At 44.8% G+C, this 24,265-nt stretch overlaps 1 protein-coding gene across 1 annotated transcript; it reads right to left on the bottom strand.

Annotated features, from left to right (window-relative positions):
- Positions 1 to 9,421: 9,421 nt before the first annotated feature.
- On the bottom strand, positions 9,422 to 22,695 carry klf15 (Kruppel like factor 15). Its single transcript, XM_085272865.1, has 3 exons — positions 22,441 to 22,695; positions 19,009 to 20,470; positions 9,422 to 11,145 (listed from the first exon to the last, which is right to left on the bottom strand). Exons 2-3 carry the CDS (start codon positions 20,253 to 20,255, stop codon positions 10,977 to 10,979), a joined length of 1,416 nt encoding a protein of 471 aa, XP_085128991.1. The 5' UTR covers positions 20,256 to 20,470; positions 22,441 to 22,695; the 3' UTR covers positions 9,422 to 10,976.
- Positions 22,696 to 24,265: the final 1,570 nt, after the last annotated feature.

Genomic DNA, 24,265 nt, shown 5'->3' with positions numbered 1-24,265 from the left:
TGCGTGAGTAGCTTAATGTTGTTTGTGTGTAATTTACGTTGAGTAGGCTAACCACGTTATTACATTAATGCATGTAAGGTGAACTAGCAAACATCATCATAGCTACATGCGGCTGTCTTCTTGTTTGATGGCAGATACTCCCTTCACCCTGGACAAAAAGGCTAAAATGACCAAAGAAAAAGTGGGAAACAGCTGAACATGAGAGGTTTTTGGACAAAGTTTGTGTTTTTTTCCCATTGTTTAAGCACTGCTTCCAGCCAAGAGTGATACCATATATGCCCCATAGCTGCAGAAAAGGCTAACATTGTTATCTTTTTACAAAAAAACAGCTGAACATGAGAGGTTTTTGGACAAAGTTTGTGTTCTCCATTCTTTAAGCACCGGTTCGAGCACCATTTAAGCACCGGCACCGTTTCAAAAGTACCGATTTGGCACCGGTATCGGATAAAACCTAAACGATACCCATCCCTAATCATGAGTCCACAAATCAAAAGTTCAGGGAGTCAACCTGGAGGTCAGTTCAGGGGGCCTGCCGTGCGGACAGCAGTGGCGACAGAACAGGTCCAGAGGCCAGCCACGCAGAATGCAGTTACGGTGACAAAGCAGGTCCGGAGGCCAGCCACGGCGACGAACTCGTTCAGGAGGCCGCCCTCGATGGCCATGACGTCCAACTAGAGACCTGGAAAGTGGCTGGCAAAGGCGAGGTGGTACAGGCCGAGCTGGATCAGAGGGCGGCGTGGCAACGGCGGGACCAGACGGCAGTGTGACAGCTGCAGGTGGTGAAGCAGGTGGTGGCTGAATGGGCTCCCCAGAGCCCTCAGCGGACATGAGGATGTGCTGGCTGGGTCCTCCAGGACCCCCAGCTGACGAGGTGGAATGCTGGACTGGCTCCTCGGACCCACCAGCTAACGTAGCTTGATGCTGGCTGGGCTCTCCAAAACCCCCAGCCAACTTGACACGATGCTGGCTGGGTTCTCCTGAACCCCCAGCTAAAACAGAAGACGACTGGACAGGCCCCTCGGACCCTCCAGCAGAGGTGGACGGCTGAAACAGTTCTCTTGAACTGCCAGCAGAGACAGACAGTGGCATGGGAGCCGCGGAGTGCTGGCTTGGCTCTTTAGAGCTTCCAGCAGGAACTGATGCAGGACCAGTGTAGCTGAATAGATAGTTGCACTAATTGCTGAGCTTCCGGCTGGGCAGCTGACTGAAACAGAAGTTGTAGTGGTGGTCGTGATGATGGTTGTTGAACTTGCGACTGAGCAGGCAACAGACTCTCAGCAGCTCTCCTCCGGGGAACAGGAACAGGTACGGGTACTGGGCTTGGCTAAACACCAGCCATCCCCTCCCAAGGAACAGATACGGGTACAAGGACAAGCTGGGCTCTGGCTGCCTTTAGCCTGGGAGCCAGTGTGGGTGCAGGAGCTAGCTGGGCCTCTGCTGCTTCCACCCGAGGAACCGAAATGGGTGCAGGAGTCGGCAGGGGCACGGTTGCGCTCACCCGGGGAGCCGGAGCAGGCATTGGCAGAGACTGGGCGCCCGCCATCCCTACCCAAGGAGCGAGTACGGGTGCAGGGATGAACGGAGCCTCAGTTAGCCTGGGAACTGAAGCAGGGACCAGCTGGACCTCAACCACCCCCACTCGAGGAGCTGGTATGGGTGCAAGGGAAAAAGCCAGGCCCAAGCTGCCCTGGGAACAGGAATGGGAGACGGAGAGCAGATCATAGAAGCAGTAACAGTTATGGGAAAAACCAGGTTTATGGTTTTTGGAAACAGACTTATGGCAGGCTATTTTTAAGTCGTCCAGGTAAGCATTAGCAGTGTTAGGAAAGGTGAGTTCAGGAGCATTCACAGGCACTGGAGAATTCACACAAGCAGTGTATGAATAAACTGGGTGTGAAGCAGTCTTACAAAATGCAGCCTGGGAAGTTACACCCACAGTTTCCAGGACTACTGGCTGAAAAGCATGGCGCACAGAGTTATACAGACAACATCGAGGGAACTCGAAACTTTAACTTGAGCAACCAACTCTGCAGTGCTCAAACCAAGTTCCTTTGCCAGCTTGTTAACAGCAGATGACACCTTGTTGGTCTTAACCTGGACAGTCACAGAATGCACAGACTTGAAGAGTTCACAACAAGCAACACAAACAGTCTTTGAATAGACATACTCTGGGCTTGTGATTTTTAACTCAAAAGAGGTTATGGAAACATGAGGTTTTTCACAGGCAGCCTCAGAATGAACTGGCTGGTGAGCCGCGTAACACATGGGTGAAGTAACACCAACAACAGTGTCATGAGGTGTAGTCTGAACAGCACAGATGGAATTTCGCTGGAAAATTCAACTGTCCATGTTTAGTTCAGCAGTTGGAGAAATTGTCTTTAGAGCAGCATCTTTAATATCCTGAGTGAGTCTACTTTTGTCCAAATCAAAACATTTCCTAACTGACTCACACGTTACCTGCATCAGAAATCACGCTATTGTTTTGTATCACTGAAGCTAACCTTGTACCATTAACTAATCCAGAAACAGGTGGCTCAGGAATTACATCCAGAAACCCCACGCTCAGTTACAGAACAAAAATCTTCTTTCAACTCTGGTGAAATAAGATCATCTGACTCCTGAATTATCTCAAACTTGGAAGAACCAAAGAATGGATCATTAGAATGCTCAGAGTCAGCCATCTTAGGATCATCAGTTTCTACTGTTACCAATTTGAAGTTAACAGTCACAGAGTTAACTGACTCTGGATTTACTGGCTCTGAGCTTAGAATTCCTGGCTTGGAAGAAGCTGGGTGAAAACTGTCCTGTTCACTCACCACGTCCGGCCGTTTGGAGCAGGAACTGGACTCCGGCTACGGTGAGGGGCGGTGATGATGAGAACGCCGCTTTCTCCTGGAAATGGGAGCGGCAAAGGAAACAGAAGGTATCGGAGCAACGGTGACCGGCCCCTCATCCTCCGACCACATTCCTGCCAAACATGAGGCAGGTGACGGGTGGTCGGAAGCAGACGTGAGGGAGGAAGGAATCTGATGCTGCGACTGCAGTTGTTGCAGCGGTACTGAAGAGAGCTCCGTCCGCTGCGGCGGCGTGAGAGGGCTTGCTCGCTGTGACTGAGGCGGTGTGGATGGGGAGATGAGGGTGAATTGGGCCAGCTCCCGGGCTTTGACTGCCTCCTTAGCCTGGGTCAGCGAACGGCTGAACTCCAAGGCTATAGAGAGCTGGGGATTTTTGTCAAATATGGCTTCTATTGCACTCAGCCCGACTGAGAATGTTCGCAAATCTGAGGCGTGGCTAATGCGACTCATCAGTCCGATGATGCAAGCAAGATCCACCTCTCCCTCGAGGTGAGCAGAGTCCGCTGGATCCATGTTATGGTCGCGTCGTTCAGTCAGGGCTCTGGGTGCGGGCAGGCGGAGGTGAGGATCCAAATGCAGGACTTGTGGAGACAGGATTTCAAAAACCGCAGCTTTATTGCTGGTAATGAACAAAACAAACAGAACAATGAACACTGAGAACCGGAAACACACAGGCAGGATCTGAGGGTACCACACGACACTGAGCAAAGGCAAACACAGGGCTAATATACACAGGGGAGTAATCAGGGAATGGAAAACAGGAGGGAGACACAGCTGGGAGAGATTAGGGCTAACGAGACAGGGGGAGCGAAGCTGGACACACTGACATAATTCATAATCCTTCAAAATAAAACAGGAAACAATACACAAAGACGCAGACTAAGAAACACGGGCAGCGGAGATGGGGGAGGGTCTGTGCTGGCGGACGTTGGTTACTGGTCTGGTAGCCTGGCTGCCCCTGGGTGGGTCCGGGACGGGCGTGGAGGCTTGGGGGTGCTCCGCCCCCGGTCTGGGGTGCTGGCTGGGCCTTGGGGGCTTGGGTCCTGGCTGTTGTGTCGCCGGAGCTGAGGGCGGGTGGGTGTGGGCGGCTCAGCTCCAGTGCAGGGGACCTCTGGTGCATCAGCCCAAGTAGGGGGCTCTCTAACTGGTGGGGAGGTTGTTATATGTTTGCAGGTGGTCTCTCTACAGGAGCTCACTCTGCAGGTGGAGGAGAGATATAGGAGAGGTGGAGAATGAACTCAACCTGGGTGTCTATTGTCTTGTGTAGTTTGGGAGATGATGGGGTGGGTGCAGTTTTCTCTGGGGTGGAGTCGGGAGGGCTGCCCCGGACTCTGTGGGGCTGGGCGGTGCTGCTGCTGCCGGCCCCGGTCCGGATGGGCTTGGGCCCCCTTGCCCTGGTGGGTTCCAGAGTGTGGGGGTGCCTACTGGGGTCAGCGGGGGAGCTGGCCGCAGGGAGGGGCCGCTTGCCCCTCCCTTTCTTCCCTCCCCATCCTCAGCTGCCTCCCTATTCCCGCTCTACCACACCCACCCACACATGCAGGGCTTGGGGTGCAGGTATGTCACCAGGGTGCAGGGGAGGCACTCCCCCTCTGTCCCCTTCTGGCCGCCTGTGCCTCAATTTTATTCTGCAACCTAGACATCCACATTACTCACACTCTCACATAACACATACATATAGGGCCTTGGGGGTGGGCACGTTTTACAGCATCCAGAGGAGGGTCGGTGTACTCCAACCCACCTCTGGCGCTGGTGCCCTACCCTCAATTTTAAATGCATTTAGACACTGAGGGTTTTCAGGAAGAGTCGTGCTGCTCTCTGAGAGGAAGCTAGTACCATGCTCTCCTGAGTTTTAAATGCACTTTAGAACAGCACACAGCAACACTACATATGAGCGGGCGTAGTGAGGTTTGAGGTCTTCACTCACCCCGGTTCTGTTAGCCGTCAGGGCTGGGGGGCTGGGAGGAGGTGCTGGCCGTCAGATTGGGGTCTGGGATGCGGGGCCTCCCTGCTACTGCAGATAAGGAGGTGGTCCGCTTGCCTCCACCCCAGAGAGAAGGGTTACATCTCCTGGGTCTAGGTGCAGCTTGCCCCTCTGGGGGCGGGGGTACCTGGACCTGGGATATAGAGTATGTTTGGGGAGTGCGACTGTCTGTGCAGTGTCTATTTGTGTCTGTCTACACGTTGGGTGAGTGCCGAGTATTTGGTTGTGTATATGGGGTGGGAATGCACGTCTGTGTCCGCGTGCGCCTGTTCGTCTGTGTCTATATGTCAGGTTGGGTCTTAGACTCAACCTCTCTGGGTACATCTCAGGCCCTCTAAAGTACGGAGGCCTATCTCCCCTCACCACACTCCCTGCCAGTGGCTGATGCCCTCAGACGTTGGTGTGTTGGTGGTCCTTGTCGACTGGGGCTGGGCGCTCATGTATGTACCGGCTCACTCCTGGTGGCCGATTTGCGGGGCCTGGCGCCTGTGGCCCGGCTGGGCCCCTTCCGGGGGGTGCGGTGCCCTCAGGCCTCAGGCTTCTGGGCCTGAAGCTCGGTCCTCTCTGGCACAGCTGGCTGCCGGCAGAGCCCGCGGGCACGCCACTGCAACCCCCTCTGGCCTCTGCTCCGTAGCTGCTGGGTGACCTCTCCTTTGGGGCTCTACTCAGCTCTTCCCAAGAGGGTGGCACGGTTCCCCCCCTTTGGTGGTCCTCCTCGGGTCCTTGTACTCTGGGGCCTCTGGATGTCTGGGGCCTGGATCTCCTCCATACCTGCTTCATGCCCTGGGGGACGGGGCTGTGGCTCCCCACACTCCCTAGCAGATCGTTACATGGCGAAACCTTTGGAATACAAGCATGCTGATCCACACAGGTATGCACACAGGTGTACACAGACGCGGACTACACCTTTCTTGGCTGCTGCCTCAAAGCACATTGTGCGCTGTCTATCTTGCGTGCTGCACAATATCGTTTAATATTTAGTATTTACTGTTATCTACTGCTAGCTAGTTTATTGTGATGGTGCTGTTTTTATTATGTTGCTCTTTTATTGTTTGCTTTCTCTTCTGTTTTTTTTTATCCATACAGGTGATCCAGGTGTTTTGTTTGTTTGTTTTTTCTTTCTTCCCCACTTTCTCACCGTCTCTTCTCCCCTCTGTTTTTCTTTCTCTCCCTCTCTTTCTTTCATTCTTTCTCCCTGTCCTATCCCCCAGTCATGTCTGTCCCGTTTGTAGCAGCTGAAAATAAAATAAATACATAATTATAATAAAGGTCAATGTGGCGGAGGCGGGGCCCCGGGCGCGGCTGCAGGGGAGGAGTGGTGCAGTGGGCTCAACGGGGCGGTACGGGAGACGCCGGTAAGAACAGCTGATGGTGATTATGGACTGACGATGGTTTTCCCTCCCCTGTTTTATGGTGAAACGGAGAGCGGTGGCGGGATGAAAAAAACGACACACGTCAGCTGGGAACGAGCTATCAGTCTATGTGAAAAGCATAAACCTGTGAAACGTGTGAATAAATGTGGAACTTGGCAATAACAACCTGCGTGTGCGTGTACCTGTGCCTCGTATATTCCACAGTCAATCAAATGGACCAATATGGCAAGGCCATGATGATCCACTTGGTAAAATAAATCCGCTTGGCATCTTTCTTGGCCTTAAGACAACAATTCTGATGGCTAAAGATCCAAACGGGACAAAAAAAAAAAAAAGAAACACGAGCAGAACTAAACCTAAACCAGAATAAGCTGGTTAAATAATGCTAATCATCATCATCATCATCATCATCGCCTGACAATAGATCAAGAAAATAACCATCCATCCATCCATCCATCCATCTTCATCCGCTTTATCCGGGGCCGGGTCGCGGGGGCAGCAGCCTAAGCAAAGAGGCCCAGACCTCCCTCTCCCCAGCCACCTCCTCCAGCTTATCCGGGGGAATACCAAGGCGTTCCCAGGCCAGCCGAGAGATATAATCTCTCCAGCGTGTCCTGGGTCTGCCCCGGGGCCTCCTCCCGGTGGGACATGCCTGGAACACCTCACCCAGGAGGCGCCCAGGGGCGCAACTTCTCTGTTTAAAGCAGAATAGATAAAGTTAGACCTGAATGTTCCTGCAGGTTTTGTTTTTCTGCTCCATTCACAGAGAGAATTAAATGAAGTTAAACGAGTACACCGCTCTCTCTTTCTCTCTTCATTTCATCTATGTGTCAGTAATAATTTGAATAAGCTAAGAATTCTTTTATACATTTGCGTGTGCCCACTTGTAATAAATAAAACCAGTAGCATGAAAGACAGTAATTACTAGGCCCGGTCCAAATGAGTCTGGTTCATGAAAAATAGGAATCCTGGCACCTGGCTAGAAGCAGAAGGTAAGCTACCTTTCAAAACCTCAGTTAGCCATGAGCACACGACTTGTGTGTTCGGAATCACACTTGGAGCAGTATTCCAAATCATCTGCACTTTGGAAGCTCGAGACAGTTTTGAAAAGTTAGAATTGGGTGCCCCATGCCTAGTTTCAGGTCTTATTAAACACAACATGTAGGTTAATTTTTAAATTACCGTTTTTAACAAAGTGAGAAAATGGACTAAACCAGGACATGCTCACTGGCTGTGCTCCCGTGTGTTCTGTACACATGTTTCTGTTTGCTCAGCATGCAACATGAAGTACCTCAGGAACCACATTTCCTGTTAGACGGGAAATAATCATACAATAGGCAGCTCATACTAATCCCTGCCCATGTGCTTTGAACACATTGCCTCCTGCACATCTGCACAATCCATCTCCAGCTTATGGAAACTGTAGACTCTGCTGGTCAAATTCTAAATAAACAAGCAAACAAACATGACTGGACTAGATCAGTGATGTCAGCAATGAGGTTGGCAAAGTGGAAGTGGTTGGTTTCCTAGCAAAATATGAAGAAATGGGGAGTGGCTCAATACTGTTGCACAGTAATGCAGGGATCGGAGGGATACAGAGAGAACGTCTCCTTCTTGGCTTTATCTCAACATCGTCATGTGTAACATAGTGACCTCACCAGAAGAAGGTTCACTCTGAAACACATCAAGAAAAATGTTTCCCCACTCATGTTCTCATCTGCAGTCTACCTGTTGTTGTGTTTCTGTGAAGGTTTGGCAGCTGCACCAGGTATTCATCAGGATATCCTCTTCACAGAGTCGAGAACACATCTGTTGGCCATCACACTTACAACTGTGCGGTTGCTTAGCAAGTGAGTCATTGTAAGACTTCCTCGTAACTACCAGTAAGACAAGTTTCAAACAAAGCTTGCACAAACACTCATTGTTCACATTTAATCTTTTTAACAAATACATTTTGTGTTCCTCTGAGATAAATGACACATATCATTCAGTTGCCTCATTTACTGCTTATGACTTTCATCATAAAGTGGAAAGATACAAAATACTCATTTGTCATGTTCAGTAACCAGGCAGTTTTTCCAGACCGTAAAACCAGAACTCAGCCCTGCTTGTATGCATCCTTTTTTATCCTTGTCATGGGTTCATATGCACAATGCCAATAAATTACACCTAGTGGTTCTTCAGCTAGCTCTACTAAGGACTGCAGACTGTGGTGTCTATGGTCTAGTTCATGGTTATTTTCTGGCTAGCAGAGGACACTGTTAGAGTAAGACATCAGATGTCTCTGTTAATTCATCAGTATTCAGTGGAAGGTCTGTGCATGCTGCTTTCTTTTATACTATTTATTGTAGAAAGACTACTCCAGGTACTAAACATTGGGAGCACCAATGGTTGTCTAAATTTAGGATGACTTGATTGCAGTGCCTTCTATATTTCAAGATCAGGTCACTGTCCCACGAGACTTTCTGTCTGGCACAGTTGTTGCCACCCAGAGTGTCGTTTTTCAGCATGCCTAGAACAATGGCAGTATTGAAATGACAAGGAAGCGCAGGAAGACAAATGCCAAATGGTGTTATTTAGAGTGCTTTATCCTGTCCATAGTCTACAGGCTGCTTTGCAACCCACCTCCAGCTAACTCTGCTTTTTGCTACATCCCTTTATCACTAATGCCTGCTCTGCTCTGTGCTGGGGTCTTGTGCGATTCTTCTCACCTCTGGCTTTTCATTCATGGCCCAAGAACAGTGTTACTGCCAAATAACAGAGCAGGCTGTTCCTGCTATCCCTGCTAATTAAAATACACTAAACTTGGGTTAAGCCAAAATAAATATACCAACACTGCCAGGTGTATGTCACCACTGGTTCAGTACGGTTAGAAGGAACAGCTAAACGAGTCACCAGAAATATACAAAGAATATAGAAAAAGCATTAAAATATATTTGTATCTTTTTATTGACTTGCAGGAACAAGATGAAATTTACCTCTGCCTTACACTTCCCATAATGCTTTGGGGGTATACTTATAAAGTAAGGCGTTGAAGTCACAGATTTAGATGTACGACAGGAAACTTGGAAAAGAATCCGTCCTGAATTTTCATCTCAGTTTCAGTTTCACAATTAGTATATTTACCTGGATGTGTGTGTTTGCAGAAATAGCACCGTTCTCTCCTGAAGTAATAAACACAGCAATACACAGCAAAAAAAACAACAATACATGACTGATTCTTTTCACTTTTATTTGTAAATGCATCTTGGATAGAACAAAGGAAAAATATATAATATATCCATATGTACTGAAATGTTATGTACACATTTAGGGTTGAAAACTATAAATCATCAGAATAGTCTCTGTGTGTTTCCTGGATGCAGCGATGTGCGCGCCTGTATATTTACATACATTCATAGGATGCGATAAAACGCCTGTGCTGACACAAGCATTAAAAATTCAAAATTGAATAAAAGGAATGATGTACAATGTTGTGTACCCCTGCATGTTGTCACTATACAGACATGAATTATACATGGACGGCATAGTCGCACCCCTACGGGCTGTTGTACACACAGCAAATAATGTTCGAGAGAAATAAAAACATTCAAAAATTTGGGGACGTTGCCACCACATTCTCCAGCTCATGGCAGGTCAGCACCATGGTGTGTGGGAATTCATTCATCCCCTCAAGGTAAGATACTCGCTGGCTGAGGTGGAAGGCCGTCAGGGCGTTTCGAGTAACAGATAAAGCAGAGTCGAGGCAGAAATTGTGTCATCAGCAAAGTAATAGATCAGGTAAAACTAGCAGATGTAGGCAACAATTTTAGTTCAGGGCCCTGTTGTGAACAGTCAAACAGCACATTGCAATGAGAAGCTCCAACAATGATTTTGTTTTTGTTACAGTAAGGCTTAAACTATGATACAAACAGAAGACCAGGAAGCAGGTAGACATGACTTGGCTTAAAATTCAACAAATAACATTTAACACTGATCAGAAGGCCAGTTTTAACAATCACTGTGCACTTAACCTTTGAGTTTGTCACTTTTTAGCTCTCCTCTTTACATCAGTTTACAAAGTTCCTGTAAAAAGTAAGAGGAGTCCTGATAGCTTATCATGTTTTATTCCTTTTGTTATGCAATCAGTAGTTCATGTCCACGTCAGTAAAACAGTTCCCTCATTGTGTTTCAGACACAAGCTGAATAGAAAGTTATCCACAGTTATTAGTCAATTAACAGTGGTGCAAGGCAGCAAAAACAACAGGACAAAACCTTGAGAGAAAGCGCTCTGGACCCAAGGAAAAGTAACTACGACTCGGGTAGTAGCTGATGAGGATCCAAGTGAGTTTCACTTCTGAAACATTGCATAAATTTAACATGTCTGAGACATTAGCAGCTTTCAGGAAAATAAATGGCAGCTCCTGTATCCAGTTAGAATGGAAATGCAAGGCTATTACCAAACGTATCACATAATCCAGACTGAACCGAAATAAGCTTATCTTATTTTCTTCTCAGGCAGGTGATAAGAACAGTGCACAACCGACCAAAGCACCGACATCAACCTTCAGCTGATTACAGACAGGATGGTAAGCGTGTTGGTTTCTTACAATAACAATCCCAGACCACTCTAACGCCAACTGAGGTTTGCTTCAACTCACATGTTCCAGATGACTTGCTGATGACACGACAAAAAAAAGGGGGGGAAAGAATTTTAAAAAGTACTGATATAGTACGAGGGTGTTCCAAGGATTCCCAGTGATCCCAGTAATCTCAGCAGGTGGAGCATCAGTTTGCTGAGCGGACTGTCCGACTGCTTCGAGGAAAACGGTGGACTTTGATGTGTTTTGACAGATGATCACTGCGGGCGAATTTCTTCTCACATACAGGACACTGGTAGGGCTTAACCCCCGAATGGGACCGCCGGTGACGCGACAGCTCATCTGAACGTGAGAACCTGAAAGAAGAACAGAAATGTTTCAGAATTCAACAAAGGCAAACCGAGAGAGGTGGCGGTGCGTGCACAGGTCACAAATCTGGTGACCTTAGACTTCACTTTTCTTAACTGTCTGGAAATGTCTTGAACAATTTTGCACTAGTTTGCTTTACAGGTGTGGCTGTTTCCTACAAAATTAGATTGTGTGCAGTGAACTTGCATGTATATACGTGCACTATCATGTGAGTGCAGGGTGTATAAAAGGAGATCAGTAAAGTAACACCATATATATTTTGTGACAATAAATAACAGAACAGAAATCAGCTTCCTTCTCAGTAAGTTCCTCATCCCATGAACAGATTTCAACACAGTCTTGGACAGCAGCTGGCAGCCTTATTCTACTCTGCAGCCTCAGAAAACTGCTCTCCACCTGCTGCGGGTTATGATTAAGACCATGAGACAGCTGAATAAGACTGAGGACCAACCTGACAAACCTGCCTCGATTGGTTTTCCAGTGAGCTCCAGTGGGAGCTGACTCTTAACCCTCTCAAGGCAGGCGTTGCCGATTTGCAACAGTTAAAAACTAACAACTTGATTACCGCACATACTTTTTTATGAGGTTTTTTTACTCAGAAGTACCACTGCAGGACTTGGTTGTGCATTAGCAACAAAAAGATTTATTTGAGCCTGAGAGGGTTGAAACACAATGAGTGAAGAAGGGATTGTTCAGCTCTAAATGAATGGGCCCGTTGTCTTTGACAGTTAAAAAAAAAACAATAAATCACAAAATATGTTTGTTGTCAAAAGACCAGGACAGTCTGTCCAGGTCTGTGTATGGGTTTGTTTCAGCCGCGTGTGGTTTCAGGGAAATCCTGCCTCGCTTTTGTCTACCTAGTTGCATAATTCACCCAGACCTGTTGTTCTCTTTTTGATGGAACTCGGTATGCTTGGCAGCTCTGAACAAAAAGAAACACTTGCAAGGCACACAACATAAATATATCTGAATGAGCATGGATATTTCAAGGCACGAAATTTAAAAACGATATATAACGCCCTTGTCTCTTACCTTGTACTTCTGGAAACTACCTAAGTTAGAAACTTGTTTTTGCCAATCCCAAGATTTTTACTGCAACTGCATCATTATCTGGTCACAAGCAAGAATGCTTCAAATGCTGATGCTTCAACTCATTTCCTTCTTACTCATTTGGACAAACAGAAACTTGGCTGGAGTCACGAGGATGACAGCTCCAGGGTTTCTTCCCAGCACCCTAGTTCTCTGAAACTGACTGTCCCCAGCTGGGCTCTGCCTCCCAGATGTTACTCTGGTGACTTGACAGCATGATGAATTGGTACACTTGTGCCCTATAATTAAGGAGCAACATTTAAAAAGCTAGACTAAAATGCAATCTACCCTCTATGCTTGGCAGGCACAAGAAGCTTAGAGCTTAAAAATGATGCTGCACACATGTAAGTTAGATTGCATGCAACACCTGACAGCAGTTTAAGAAACTGGACCCTGCCAATGAAACCCTTCCAAGCCCAACCACAGCATCTAGCCAGTTAAAAACTCTTTGAAACAAGTAGATAAAGTCCACACTGTGACTTATGTAATTGACTAGTTACTGAGCAGAAGTGTCTGCCGAGTCCCCGACAGAGACCAGCAGACTCACAGCAAAACTCAAACTCTATGTGTAGGATAGACGGTGTGTAGATACTTATCTTCTCTGTAATGTTCAAACTTTTTTGTTTTTTGCCATCGTTATATCTGGAGTTTAGTTTATGAATTAAGTGTGCTCAATCAAATATACTGTGCCACTCATATTGTACATGACCAAAGTTTTAAATGGGTATAAATAATCTTAGTGGACAAAAAGCTAGAATACACACTTTGTTTAGCTTTCTACACTTGGATCTGTAGGATCTCACTGACATATCCCTAAAAATTTACTCTCAGGAAAACAGCTATGGCACAGAAGGCCCAAGCACCTGCTGTTTGTTCGGAGCAGCCAATCAGTTGTCTTAAAAGGAATGACAGGTGCAGTCATGCAAAGTTATTCTAGCAGTGACAAAGAATAAAAACATAAAGATGAATATAACCAATCCGAACCTCTAAACCACGACTAACCACGTGCCTGACACAGAAATAAAAATGGTTTTCAAAGTTGAACACACTGACTACTGTACCAGCTCAAAATCAGATATTCCAACAAGACAAAGTTAAGGTTAGGGTTATAAATATCAGCATTGCCTCATAATTTCACAATCAAGGCACGAGTAATCCCTAGTGTAGTGGCAGACAGTGTCTTCATCGCAGGGCTGGTTGTGTGGATGATATTTGATACATGAACAGAGCCCAAAGTCTGAATCTAATTTTATCATATGATATCCTTCAATAAACCACGTGCACCCAAATCTGATCAGCAAACAGTTTTACATGGCGTGCATAGATGAAACACTATCGCTCTGACATTCCAACATCTGGTTCGGATCTGCTGCTCTGTGAGAGAGCATCAGAGAAACAGTGACAGGATTTCTAATGTTGTGTCCATTTTTTTTTGCCTGCAATGAACTTTGGTTTTATTTCAGCTTGTAGTTACTCTTCTTTAGAGCAAACAACATCTATATTTGTCATACTTGAACTAAACTGCAGTAGAAAGAAATAAAAGATTGGGTTAAGACATTTGTGAGAAAGGGAAACAATTAAAAGCAGCCCTCTACAGTCTGTTTCCTTCTAACCTTGAATTAGAGGGCTGCACAGTATCCAGCCAAGTGTTTATCCAACTATGTTCCTCCAGCACTGACTCAAATTGAAAAGAACACAAATAATTTTGGGAAAAATCATTCTATTGTCTAACTCAGCCAGAAAACAGACACCTGGATCCTTCTCGTAAAGAGAATTTCTGTATTATGTCTTCGTTTCTGGCCCAGTGTTAGGAATCAGTATTTTAATGCCAAACCCATGCCTGGCACACACTGTACTGAACAGCTGTGTCTGTGGCTGACCTAACCTTTTGGAGCCTTGTGTTGTTAATCAGGTTCCAGATCACTAGTGAAAACTTTCTTTTATTTTGAATCAAATCTCACAGCTAACTTTACCACAAAAACCCTACTCAGCCAATGAGATAAAGATTATGCACTGCTTGTCTGACGTCATTTGTTTTGAGGCATATTCATGAATGTAATTATTGAATGCAGGGATGAACAGAGGCATGTTAAGATGACATCACGACCTACTAATAACTCACCTTACCTCCTTAACTCCACCAGGTCTCTAGCGATCCTTTTAAGAGAGTTAGGGTTGGGTGCATTTTAGCTACACTAGTAGTAGTTTAAGAAACCAGCAGATGTTACCTTTGAAGTCTCTCGTATGCAATTTGGTTTCACAGTTTTTGCGTTACAAAAACAGGGTGAACCTTATCTGAATTCTTTACACTGTAAACGTAGTTATATCTAGAGTGACCGTGTTATACACTGTACTGCATTCATTTGTTCTTTTAACCGTTCTCCCTGTTCCTCCTAGTCCATATGAGGAACCCTGCCTGATACCCGCTCTTCCCTTTCATGCAGTGTGCAGCCTGGACGTTCCTAACCCACAGTCATGGTAACTATTCAACACTTTGTCTTTGTTCACTTCCTCACTGCTGCTCCCTTCAAGTGACTGTGTGCAAAACTCGTTTTTTCTCCCACCGTCTTGACAACAGTTAAGCTAACAATATAAGCAACATGTTTTTCCCGTTTTTCTCTTAAAATCTTAGTCTTTGCGTCTCGGCTCAATCAGCAGCTACTTTAATAATTTTCCCAACCTGCCCCCCTCACCCTTTGGGAGGCCCCCTCATTTATCCCAACACATACAGTGGGTTTCACACACACTGGTTTTCTCTTTTTTTCTCTGAAACACACACACACACACAAACACACACACACACTTTCATCCTAACTAGATCCTGCCTTTTGTGTACAGACAAGAGCCCTTTGTTAGCTGGGACACACTGCCTGGATTACTACTGCACAAATTTCTGCAGCTCATGTATCAGGACACAGCAGTCCCGCTGTAGGGTACATGCCTGGTGGCATGTTGCCAGGTTGGGAATACCACAATACAAAGCTTTTAGGAGATATTATTTATTGCCTGCTACCTGCATGCTTTGAGTTTGTGAGTGACTGCATGTTATCTCCTGAAAGACTGGTTCTTGTACGTCAAATTATGTAAAAACACACTGGTTGGAGTATTTTTTATTTACTGTTCATTCTTTTCAAAGGCAAAAGACGCTATGACCAAATTTGAAGAGGCTCTGCTTCTGACCTGTCCAAATATTTTACCCAGTTTTTGTTTATCGTTGCCGGCTGTAAGTTCAGTCTAGCGTCAGTGTTCTACATGGTCAACATGCTTTTTAAATCTTTTCCTGGGAAGTCCTTACTGGAAAAGATATTTTGGATTTGTAAAAATTACATATTTGAAAACATGTCATCTAATTCAAACACATTTTAACAAATCCAAAGTGCAGATTTTCAATTCAGTCCAAAGTCAATATGACATCAACCTGATCTGACAGAAATATGTGAAATGACCACAACTTCTTTTATGTGTTGTTATTATATGGCTACACCACAGAAACTGTTCCACTGGAGTGTTACTTGGGACTACACTGTGGTGAGTACAGCACTCTTGCATTGAGGCAAAAACACTCTGAGTTTATGTGTGTATGTTCTCTTTGTCTGTGTGGCTTTTCTCCAGGAAATCGTAGTCCCACAATACAAAGACACAGAGGTGTGGACTCGAGTCACATGACTTGGACTCGAGTCAGACTCGAGTCATTAATTTTATGACTTTAGACTTGACTTGAAAAAATGTTCTAAGACTTGTGACTTGACTTGGACTTTTACACCAATGACTTGGGACTTGAATTGGACTTGAACCGGTTTACTTGAAAAGACTTGATATTTCACCCCAAATATAAAATTTAACATGCATATTATATGGAGATTGAAAATGTGACGTCATTCAGGGGTAAAACCGCAAAGGATTCTGGGAACTCGTGGCAAGAGGTACTAGCGCACGCAGGCTTTCAATTGAAATCAGTTACACAGCGATAAAAAGAAACACAAAAATGTCAAGAAGCCGTTGTATTATTAACTACAATAGCCGGTCGCATGACAGCCACGGGAAGCCGACGGGTAAAGAGATCGGTTGTTATTGGATTACGTCGTTGAAGAGAAATTGTTCGAGCCATGTTTCCGAAGTAACAAAGAGGCGACTGGATTGCAGCCATTCAAAGATCAAATATAACGTCCCAGAACACTCCAGCTCACAGGTTAGTCTGCTCCAAGCATTTACACGAAGGTCAGTGTTTTTTAGTAGTTAATACGTCATTTTCATAACATAATTGGTGATATAGGTTACAAGCAAGTCTGGCGCTGAACAGAAATTGTCGCGCTATGCTCCTTTATTTATTGTGCATAAATAGTGAATTGTCCTGACACAATATTGTGTTTCGCTTCTGTTATTATGGTACATTGACAAAAACATATACTTTTATTCACAGGATAAAACAGGTTTTTTGTATCACTAATTGCCCAGTACGATTACAGCATACAATATTATTGTCACTGCTACATTTCTGTGATGGGTACCAGAAATTATTTCCACTACTAATTAATTACCATTGAGCTCAAAGGTCCTATTAATAAACAGTTAAGGAATGTGTATTTATGACGACGATTTGTGAGACTGGTAAACTTATGATACGTACGATGGTCTTTCGTTCGACACGGTGCGTTTCAAGGTCCTGCACCCATCCGTCGGTAAACTGTACCTGGGCTTGTTGCAGTGACCTGAAGTTACTAAACTTCATGAGTGTATGCACTCACTCCAAGAAGCGTATGATTATAAATATGCATATAAATATGCTACGATGAGATCATGACTTCATCTAACTAGCAAATGTTGTCCAGGCTACGTTGGTGATACAGTTTTTTTTAATATGTATGATATTTTTGTCATGCGATTTTAAAGCTGGTCCTACAACCGCATCCAAGAATAACATGCAGCTTATCTCAGAACTGTCGGTGAAAATTATTCTTGGAGCTAGGTTTAATTGAGCTGCATTTTAAAGAGGTGCAATTTCACAATTTGTGTATATTTTCTAAGTTCACTATTTTGTCATGTGTTGAGAAAAACACAGATTTTAAAATTACATGGTCTAATATTTACATTTAGCATAACTGCAACATGCTTTTTTTCGGGGGTTTTTAAAGACTCGAAAGGACTTGAAATTCAAAGTTTAAGACTTGTGACTTGACTCGGACTTTTACACCAGTGACTTGAGACTCGACTCGGACTTGCCTGACATTACTTGAGACTTGACTTGAGACTTGAGGATAAAGACTTGAGACTCACTTGAGACTTGCAAAACAATGACTTGGTCCCACCTCTGCAAAGACACACATATTGGGTTAACTGGTGACTCTAAATTGGCTGTAGTTGTGGCTACATGGTACATAAAGAGCTTAACCCTCTGAGATCTGAGTCATCATTAGTGGCAACTTCCACTTCCAATACTTTTCTAAAAATATTAAAAAGTCAGTTTTGCCGACGGACGGACGGACGGACGGACGGACGGACGGACGGGCGGGCGGGCGGGCGGACAGACAGACAGACAGACAGACAGACAGACAGACAGACAGACAGACAGACAGATAGATAGATAGATAGATAGATAGATAGATAGATAGATAGATAGATAGATAGATAGGCAAGAATATGTTATTCACTATCAACGTTTAAAGAAAAGCTTTTCAAGATAGTGGCAGAACTATTTTTTTTAAGTTAAAACATGTCTGTTTTCCATCCGTTCTGGGTCCTTTTTGGAGCTACTGATTAAAAAGTACAAAAGTTCATTTTACTCATGGGACATAAAGTCAGTGTTGTACTCTTCACTAGCTTAAGGTCAGCCTGAACATCCCACCTGATGTCCTCAGGAAACAGGCCAGCTTAGCTCTGCCAACTCTGAACAGGAGTCAAACTCCATCACATTCACACAAACAGACTTCCACGTTAATAAAAGCAAAAAGACACTTTACTTTAATTAGCAAAGTAATTGCCTACTGATGAAGACATCCACCTTCTTCCTCTGCCATTAAACACAGCAGGTTCTAAATTAACTCTTGCTGTTTTATACTGAAAAAACACACACACACACACACACACACACACACACACACACACTCATGCTGCCCCAGCAACTGCACAGCTGTCAGGTCTCAACAGGAGGCATCCATGTTGTGACCATGTGACTCCAGTCCACATGCACTGTGACAGATTTAGTTTACATCCACAGAAAAAAAGACACCATGGTTATTCTTACCCAACTTGGATATCTCTGTGGTGCCACCACCTCACATCACTCCAATTAGCACTTGCTAGACTGCAAGGCAGCTACTAACAGCTCTTCAGCTTAATGGGTTAGTGAAAAGGAAAAAACCACAGGATGGCATCTTTTGCTTTACTGTTACAAACTGAATTAGATTGAATGTGAAATGTAACATAATCTACTTTTTAAGAAATGCCCCTTTAAATTTTTGTCTAAACCTAAAACACTAATATTAGATTGTGGATTTTGGGGGTTTAAGTTACTTGGACTCTGCACCACACATGATGAACAGGGATATGTCCGACTGACAAAAAATTACTGCAGCTAGGCCAGTAATGAAATGATGCAGATGCCTGCTACAGCCTGCTGTTATTGCTGTGTTAACAAACAAACCTTTACACAGGTTACACTTAATCACTCGTATATATGAGTCAATCTTTGAATCTAGTCTGCTAAGAAAACATACTAAACATACTATGTTATATGTAAGAGCATTCGGTTCCTCGGTACCCACCTCCATCCGCAGCCCTGCCAGTTGCAGGCAAAAGGCTTCTCCCCTGTGTGCCTCCTCAGGTGGGCCTTCAGGTGGCTGCTCTTGGTGTACATCTTGGTGCAGCCAGGAAAAGAGCATTTGTGCATTTTGATGAGATCCGCCACTGTGTTCTTCTGGAATTTTTGTCCGCCAACAAGGATTCCTGATGCCTGGCTAGTAGAGCTGTCCCCGAGCCCAAGAGGTTTGGCTGCAATTGGGACTGGAGCGATTCGTACAAACTTTGAGGAGACGTTAAGGCTGGGGGAGGGCAGGATGTGGGGCACAAGGGCAAAAGTTTGACCTTGGATGTTGACCAGTAGCTGTGCAATTTTGATGTCTGAGGCTGGGGCAGGCTGTGGGGGATGGGCTGCTGGAGTAAGTGGTGGCACTGTAGGCTCCTGCTTGATCTGTATAGGCTGGACTTGCAGAATGACCGGCATTCCATTACCATTTGTGTCGCTGTCTGAAGATGAAGGTTTGTTAGTGGATTCCTTCTTGGCCCCTGTGCTGGACTCCTGTGTGGGGTTAATTCTTGTGGTTTTGGTGTCACTAGACGCAACAGCCACCAGACCTGCAGTGCCGACAGTGGGAACAGTTTGGTCAGAATACTTTGCCTCTGGCTCTACTTTAGGCTCAGGGGAGGCCTCTACGCACCACTCCAGGCCAACTTCTAGACCAAAAGACTCCTGCGTTACTCCCAACTCTGGGCAATCCTCTCGGATCTCCTGTTTCATTGTCACCACGTCCATGTTCTCCTCCAGGAATTCTTCTATCTCTTCCAGCGTGGGCTGGAAACACCCTACAAGCTGTTCTTTTAGCTCACCATGGGTCCAGGTGAAGAAGTCAAAATTTTCCTCCTTTACTTGCTCACGTTTGAACGGCTCTTCTTTCCGTGAATCCCACAGCAAAGTGGATAATGGCATAGGATCCACGGATTCTGTGGTAACGCTGTTGGCACTCCCTAAGGAGGCCTGAGACAGCAGGTGGTCCAGCATACTGTCCTGACTTTCAGCACTAGAGCTGCTACCATAGCTGGAGCTCAGCACCTGGGAGTCTGGGCTGGAGCAGGAACGAGGACTGGATGAGTCGCTCAGGTCCTCCTCCGAAAATGGTGACGGCATAACCTGGTAGGAGCCCAAGTCCTTGACCATGTCAGATTGCTGGCAGGCCACTGGAGCACCGCTGTAAAGAAGAAAAGTGTCTTCACTCACAAAGGAGTTATCTACCATCCCTGGATACTGCCAAACCACTGTCTCTTTCTGGACTCAGAGTCTGTGTTTAGGGATGACTTGCAAGAGAATTATTCCTTCTGCTGGTGGAGAAGACCAAATATACCCAGGTCACAAAGGTCACACTTCTCACGGATGAGATACCAAAAACACCTGGTGTTAGCGCTGGAGAAAGACGCTCGCAATCCAAGGTCTCCGGACAGGAAACAGTATGTCTAAAAGAATAAACAGAGATGATGACAAGTCGGTTAATCTCCATGCCACAAGCAGCTGCTGCACATTTGACAAAGCCTGAAAGCATACCATTATATATAAACAAACAAAAACTGCAAACAAATATATGCATACACAGTGTGTCCATGTCTTCATTGTTAAAGAAGTCCCTAAACTGTATCAATGCTGCATAATTGTGTTACCTTCTTAAAATGATTCATTTTATTAGGTTTGAGTGCAGAAACAACAAGTGCATGAAAAACACTCAGGGTCATTTTTGACTCTGAAAGAGTTCTGATGAGTTCATAAACTCATAAGCCATTTTTTTTAGTTCTGCTAACTTCTTTGGGTTTGTTTGGTTTCTTTTGAAAAGATGAATTGATAAAAAGTAATGTTGGAGGGCTTAACTACTAAGTTAGTGTTCTCCCTGTGTTGTCTCGGTACTTGTACATTGGCTATAACCATTTTAAAACACCCATATTTTGTCAAGAATCCACATACACTAATAGAGGAGCCCAATTTTCTATGCCAGTGTGCAAGCGTTAAAGGATGTTACATATTATTAGCCCGGTTTATTTTTCTACCACACAAAATTTGTGTAAATGTAAATGATCCCTGCAGTTCATCAAAAATTGCAGCTGGATTTGAAGTAGTGTGCTATGACCTTTGATAGCAATACTGTACTTACAACATTTGTTTCAAAATCTGTTTAAAAAAAAGTGTCAATCTCAGCCAACTTTGGAGGCCCTGATCTTTTAATGTTTAAACTAGTCACAAAGGTTTGGACTTTATCTGCCTGAATCTCTGCTTCAATATCTTTCGTGTAATTCACACAATCACAGGGTTTTTATTTTTCCCAATTTAAGGCTTTTCCCATTTTAAACATGTAAATATTTGAATTTTTAAACATTGCTTAAGTTCGGGTTCTTTTATGTCTAACCATCGCTATGCTGTTTACAGGAACAAATCTCAAGTTTTAGATACACTCTCATGATATCTTAACAGAGCTATGGTTCAATGACATACCTTAACTGAGGCTGGTTTCTGTATCTGTATCTGATCTATGTTTACAAGTCAGCTGGCTGTACTTTCTTTACACGTGTCCAGATCAGAGTGATAGTATGCAGTATGAGTTCACATTATCATAGTTTTACAATGTGCTAGTGTAGTCTTCATAAATAGGCTATTTTCCTGGAACGAGGAGCGTCGGTCATACTCTCTTCCCCTCTCCCTGCCTCCACTATTTGCCCTCCCTTTTTAGGGGCCCCTGTATGGTCTGAATGAACGAGGATGAACCCGGACCAGCGAGAGAGAGAGAGGGAGGGAGAGAGAGAGAGAACATTATCCTGAAACGCCGCAGGGGGCAGCCAGGAGCAGCGTGGGTTCCTCCTCTGAATGCGTAAATCACCTGTTCGGCGTGTTTACGGGACGATAAAGGATCAGTAAATCAGTCACAGCGCAAAAGCATTCTTTTAGATTTAAGTTGTTGCATTTATATTCACAAAATGTTGTCGCCTTACATGCAACATTTCAAGGCTATATTTTGTAATCATATGTTAAAATTGTAATTATGGCTGATGGTTTTTTCTCCTTATTTGTACTTGCTTAATAATTATATCGACATGTGTAACCATTAACTCTTCCACGCCATCGGGTTTCAGACAGCAGTGACTCTCAGGCGCAGCTGAAAATGGGACAGCAAAACTCATTCAGATTCCATTCACTTACACTCTGGTGTCAAACTGATTAAACTGTGAACCCTGAAAGTCCTCCGTATACATATGTGTGCTTTGTTTTTCCCGAGTGTCCCACTCTGCGGCGCATTACGCATGAGTAGGCACGCGTCTCCGCTCTCAACGTAAACATGTTTTCATCCTGCCTGCTGCTGCAGCATATGGCACGGAAGGGAAACGCGTCCTGCACGCTCTGAGAGACCTGGGGGAAAAGAAAGAGAGAAAAACTCCGATTTTACCTCGATCGTGCAACCAGAATATAATCCCAGAGCAAAATACGCGAGGAGGATGTGTTTTATCCGTTGCATTCGACGAGCCACAGTTTGCCCTTGAGGTTCTCCATGCAGCAGCAGCAGCAGAGGAAGAGTTCAGACTGGACTGAGTGCTGACTGAGTTGTACTATGGAGCCGTCACATGACTGCCAGGGTACCTTACAGCCTCAGCGTAGTGAGAAACGAGAGGATGTCGCTGAAGGCTCGTCCCCGCTCTGTAGTCTCATTGGTTGGTTTTTGCAGGGATGGAGGCGGGTTGTCCGGTCTGTCACTCCGTTGATCTGCTGCGTGGAATAACATGTGGGACTGTTGTTCAGGCAGGGAGCAGAGTGGTACCTTGTCATGATGAATAACTACTGGAGGGTCGGCATTCAGGGATCCAAGATGGAGGCGTAATGCGCCTTACAACCTTTGATTGGCTGAAATGGATTTTACTTTAAAAAATAATCTTTATTTATTAAGAAGGACAGGAGATCAGTTTCATTAGGCCAGTTCTAGTGGAACTGATGTGAAAAGTTTTGAGATAACTGCAAGATAATTGCATTTTCAAATTAATTTCTAAGTTGACTTAGTATTTCTCAATAAGGTCGATCAAATGGTAAATGGCCTGTATTTGTATAGCGCTTTACACATCCAGTCATCCACCCATTCACACACAGGTGATGGCAGCTACATTGTAGCCACAGCCACCCTGGGGCGCACTGACAGAAGCGAGGCTGCCGGACACTGGCGCCACTGGGCCACCGGGCCCTCTGACCACCAGCAGGCAGCGGGTGAAGTGTCTTGCCCAAGGACACAACGACCGAGACTGTTGGAAGCCAGGGCTCGAACCGGCAACCTTCTGATTACAAGACGAACTCCCAACTCTTGAGTCTGACAAATAATGTATCGAGTGCTTTGAGTACTCCGGGAGAGTACCATTTACCACCCAACACAAAATGATCCTTAAACATAACATGTACAGTCTGTCGCTGGACTGTGGGAGGAAACAGGGTAACCAGAAGAAGGACCAGAGGGAGAACAAGAAAAATCCCAGCCAGGCTTCAGACCAGAAAGGAGGCCAACCACTGCACCATCCATGGGTTTTATTGCAATTGCTACATCAATAGTGTAAAAAAAAAAATACAACTTGTGCTACTTTAAATAAAGGATGTCAGTACTTTTTCACTACACAGCATAAGTCAAAGGACTGTCTCAGGATTTAAAAACAAAACAGAAACCTTTTCTACAACATACCCAAGCGTCTTCTAAACTTATAAAACAACTAATGTTGTTGCTTTTCTGGTAAAGTTGGACTGTAATCTCCTGCTCAATAAAACCTTGTCTTAGTTTGTAGAATAACATTTTTAACTTCTTGAGTAGTTTAAACTTATAAATTTAAACTTATTTTAATATTTATATTCAACATGTGGGTCAACTTTGCCGCAATTTTCAGTTCAAAACAGTAAACTGATCTAGAAATGGAGACACCTTTAAATAAGGTAAAATGTCCAGTGCTTCCTAGCTTGGTCTATGTTATCATTTTTGCTTCTCTCTTTTTTCAGACAGAGCTTTGTAGGAAAATACACGACCAGAACTGATGATGGCTAATGCAACAGCAAATTATGTCTTTAAAGCTCTATTGTGTAACACTTGCTCAGTCTGCGATGGACCAAAATACAATGTTAAATTGTTTTTATTGATCCTCAGCCCACCTTGTAATACCTCCTGACCAGATTCCAAGCTAATCTTATAACACCACGACTGAATTTGCCACAGTTGTTACCTACAACTCATTAAATGTTTTACATTT

Source organism: Mchenga conophoros, linkage group LG5 (genome assembly GCF_057382185.1).
Source record: "Mchenga conophoros isolate Kocher_MC1m ecotype Shallow Benthic linkage group LG5, M_conophoros_male_GT1.1, whole genome shotgun sequence".
Taxonomy (NCBI): Eukaryota; Metazoa; Chordata; class Actinopteri; order Cichliformes; family Cichlidae; genus Mchenga; species Mchenga conophoros.
This window is presented reverse-complemented; position numbering and strand designations above follow the sequence as displayed.

Bases quoted from the DNA above. Each gene is read 5' to 3' on its own strand.
- klf15 (XM_085272865.1), bottom strand. From the start codon at position 20,255: ATGGTAGATAACTCCTTTGTGAGTGAAGACACTTTTCTTCTTTACAGC. The intron at 11,146-19,008 runs GTGGGTACCGAG...TTCTTCTTTCAG, and splicing joins TGGCAGGGCTGCGGATGGAG to GTTCTCACGTTCAGATGAGC.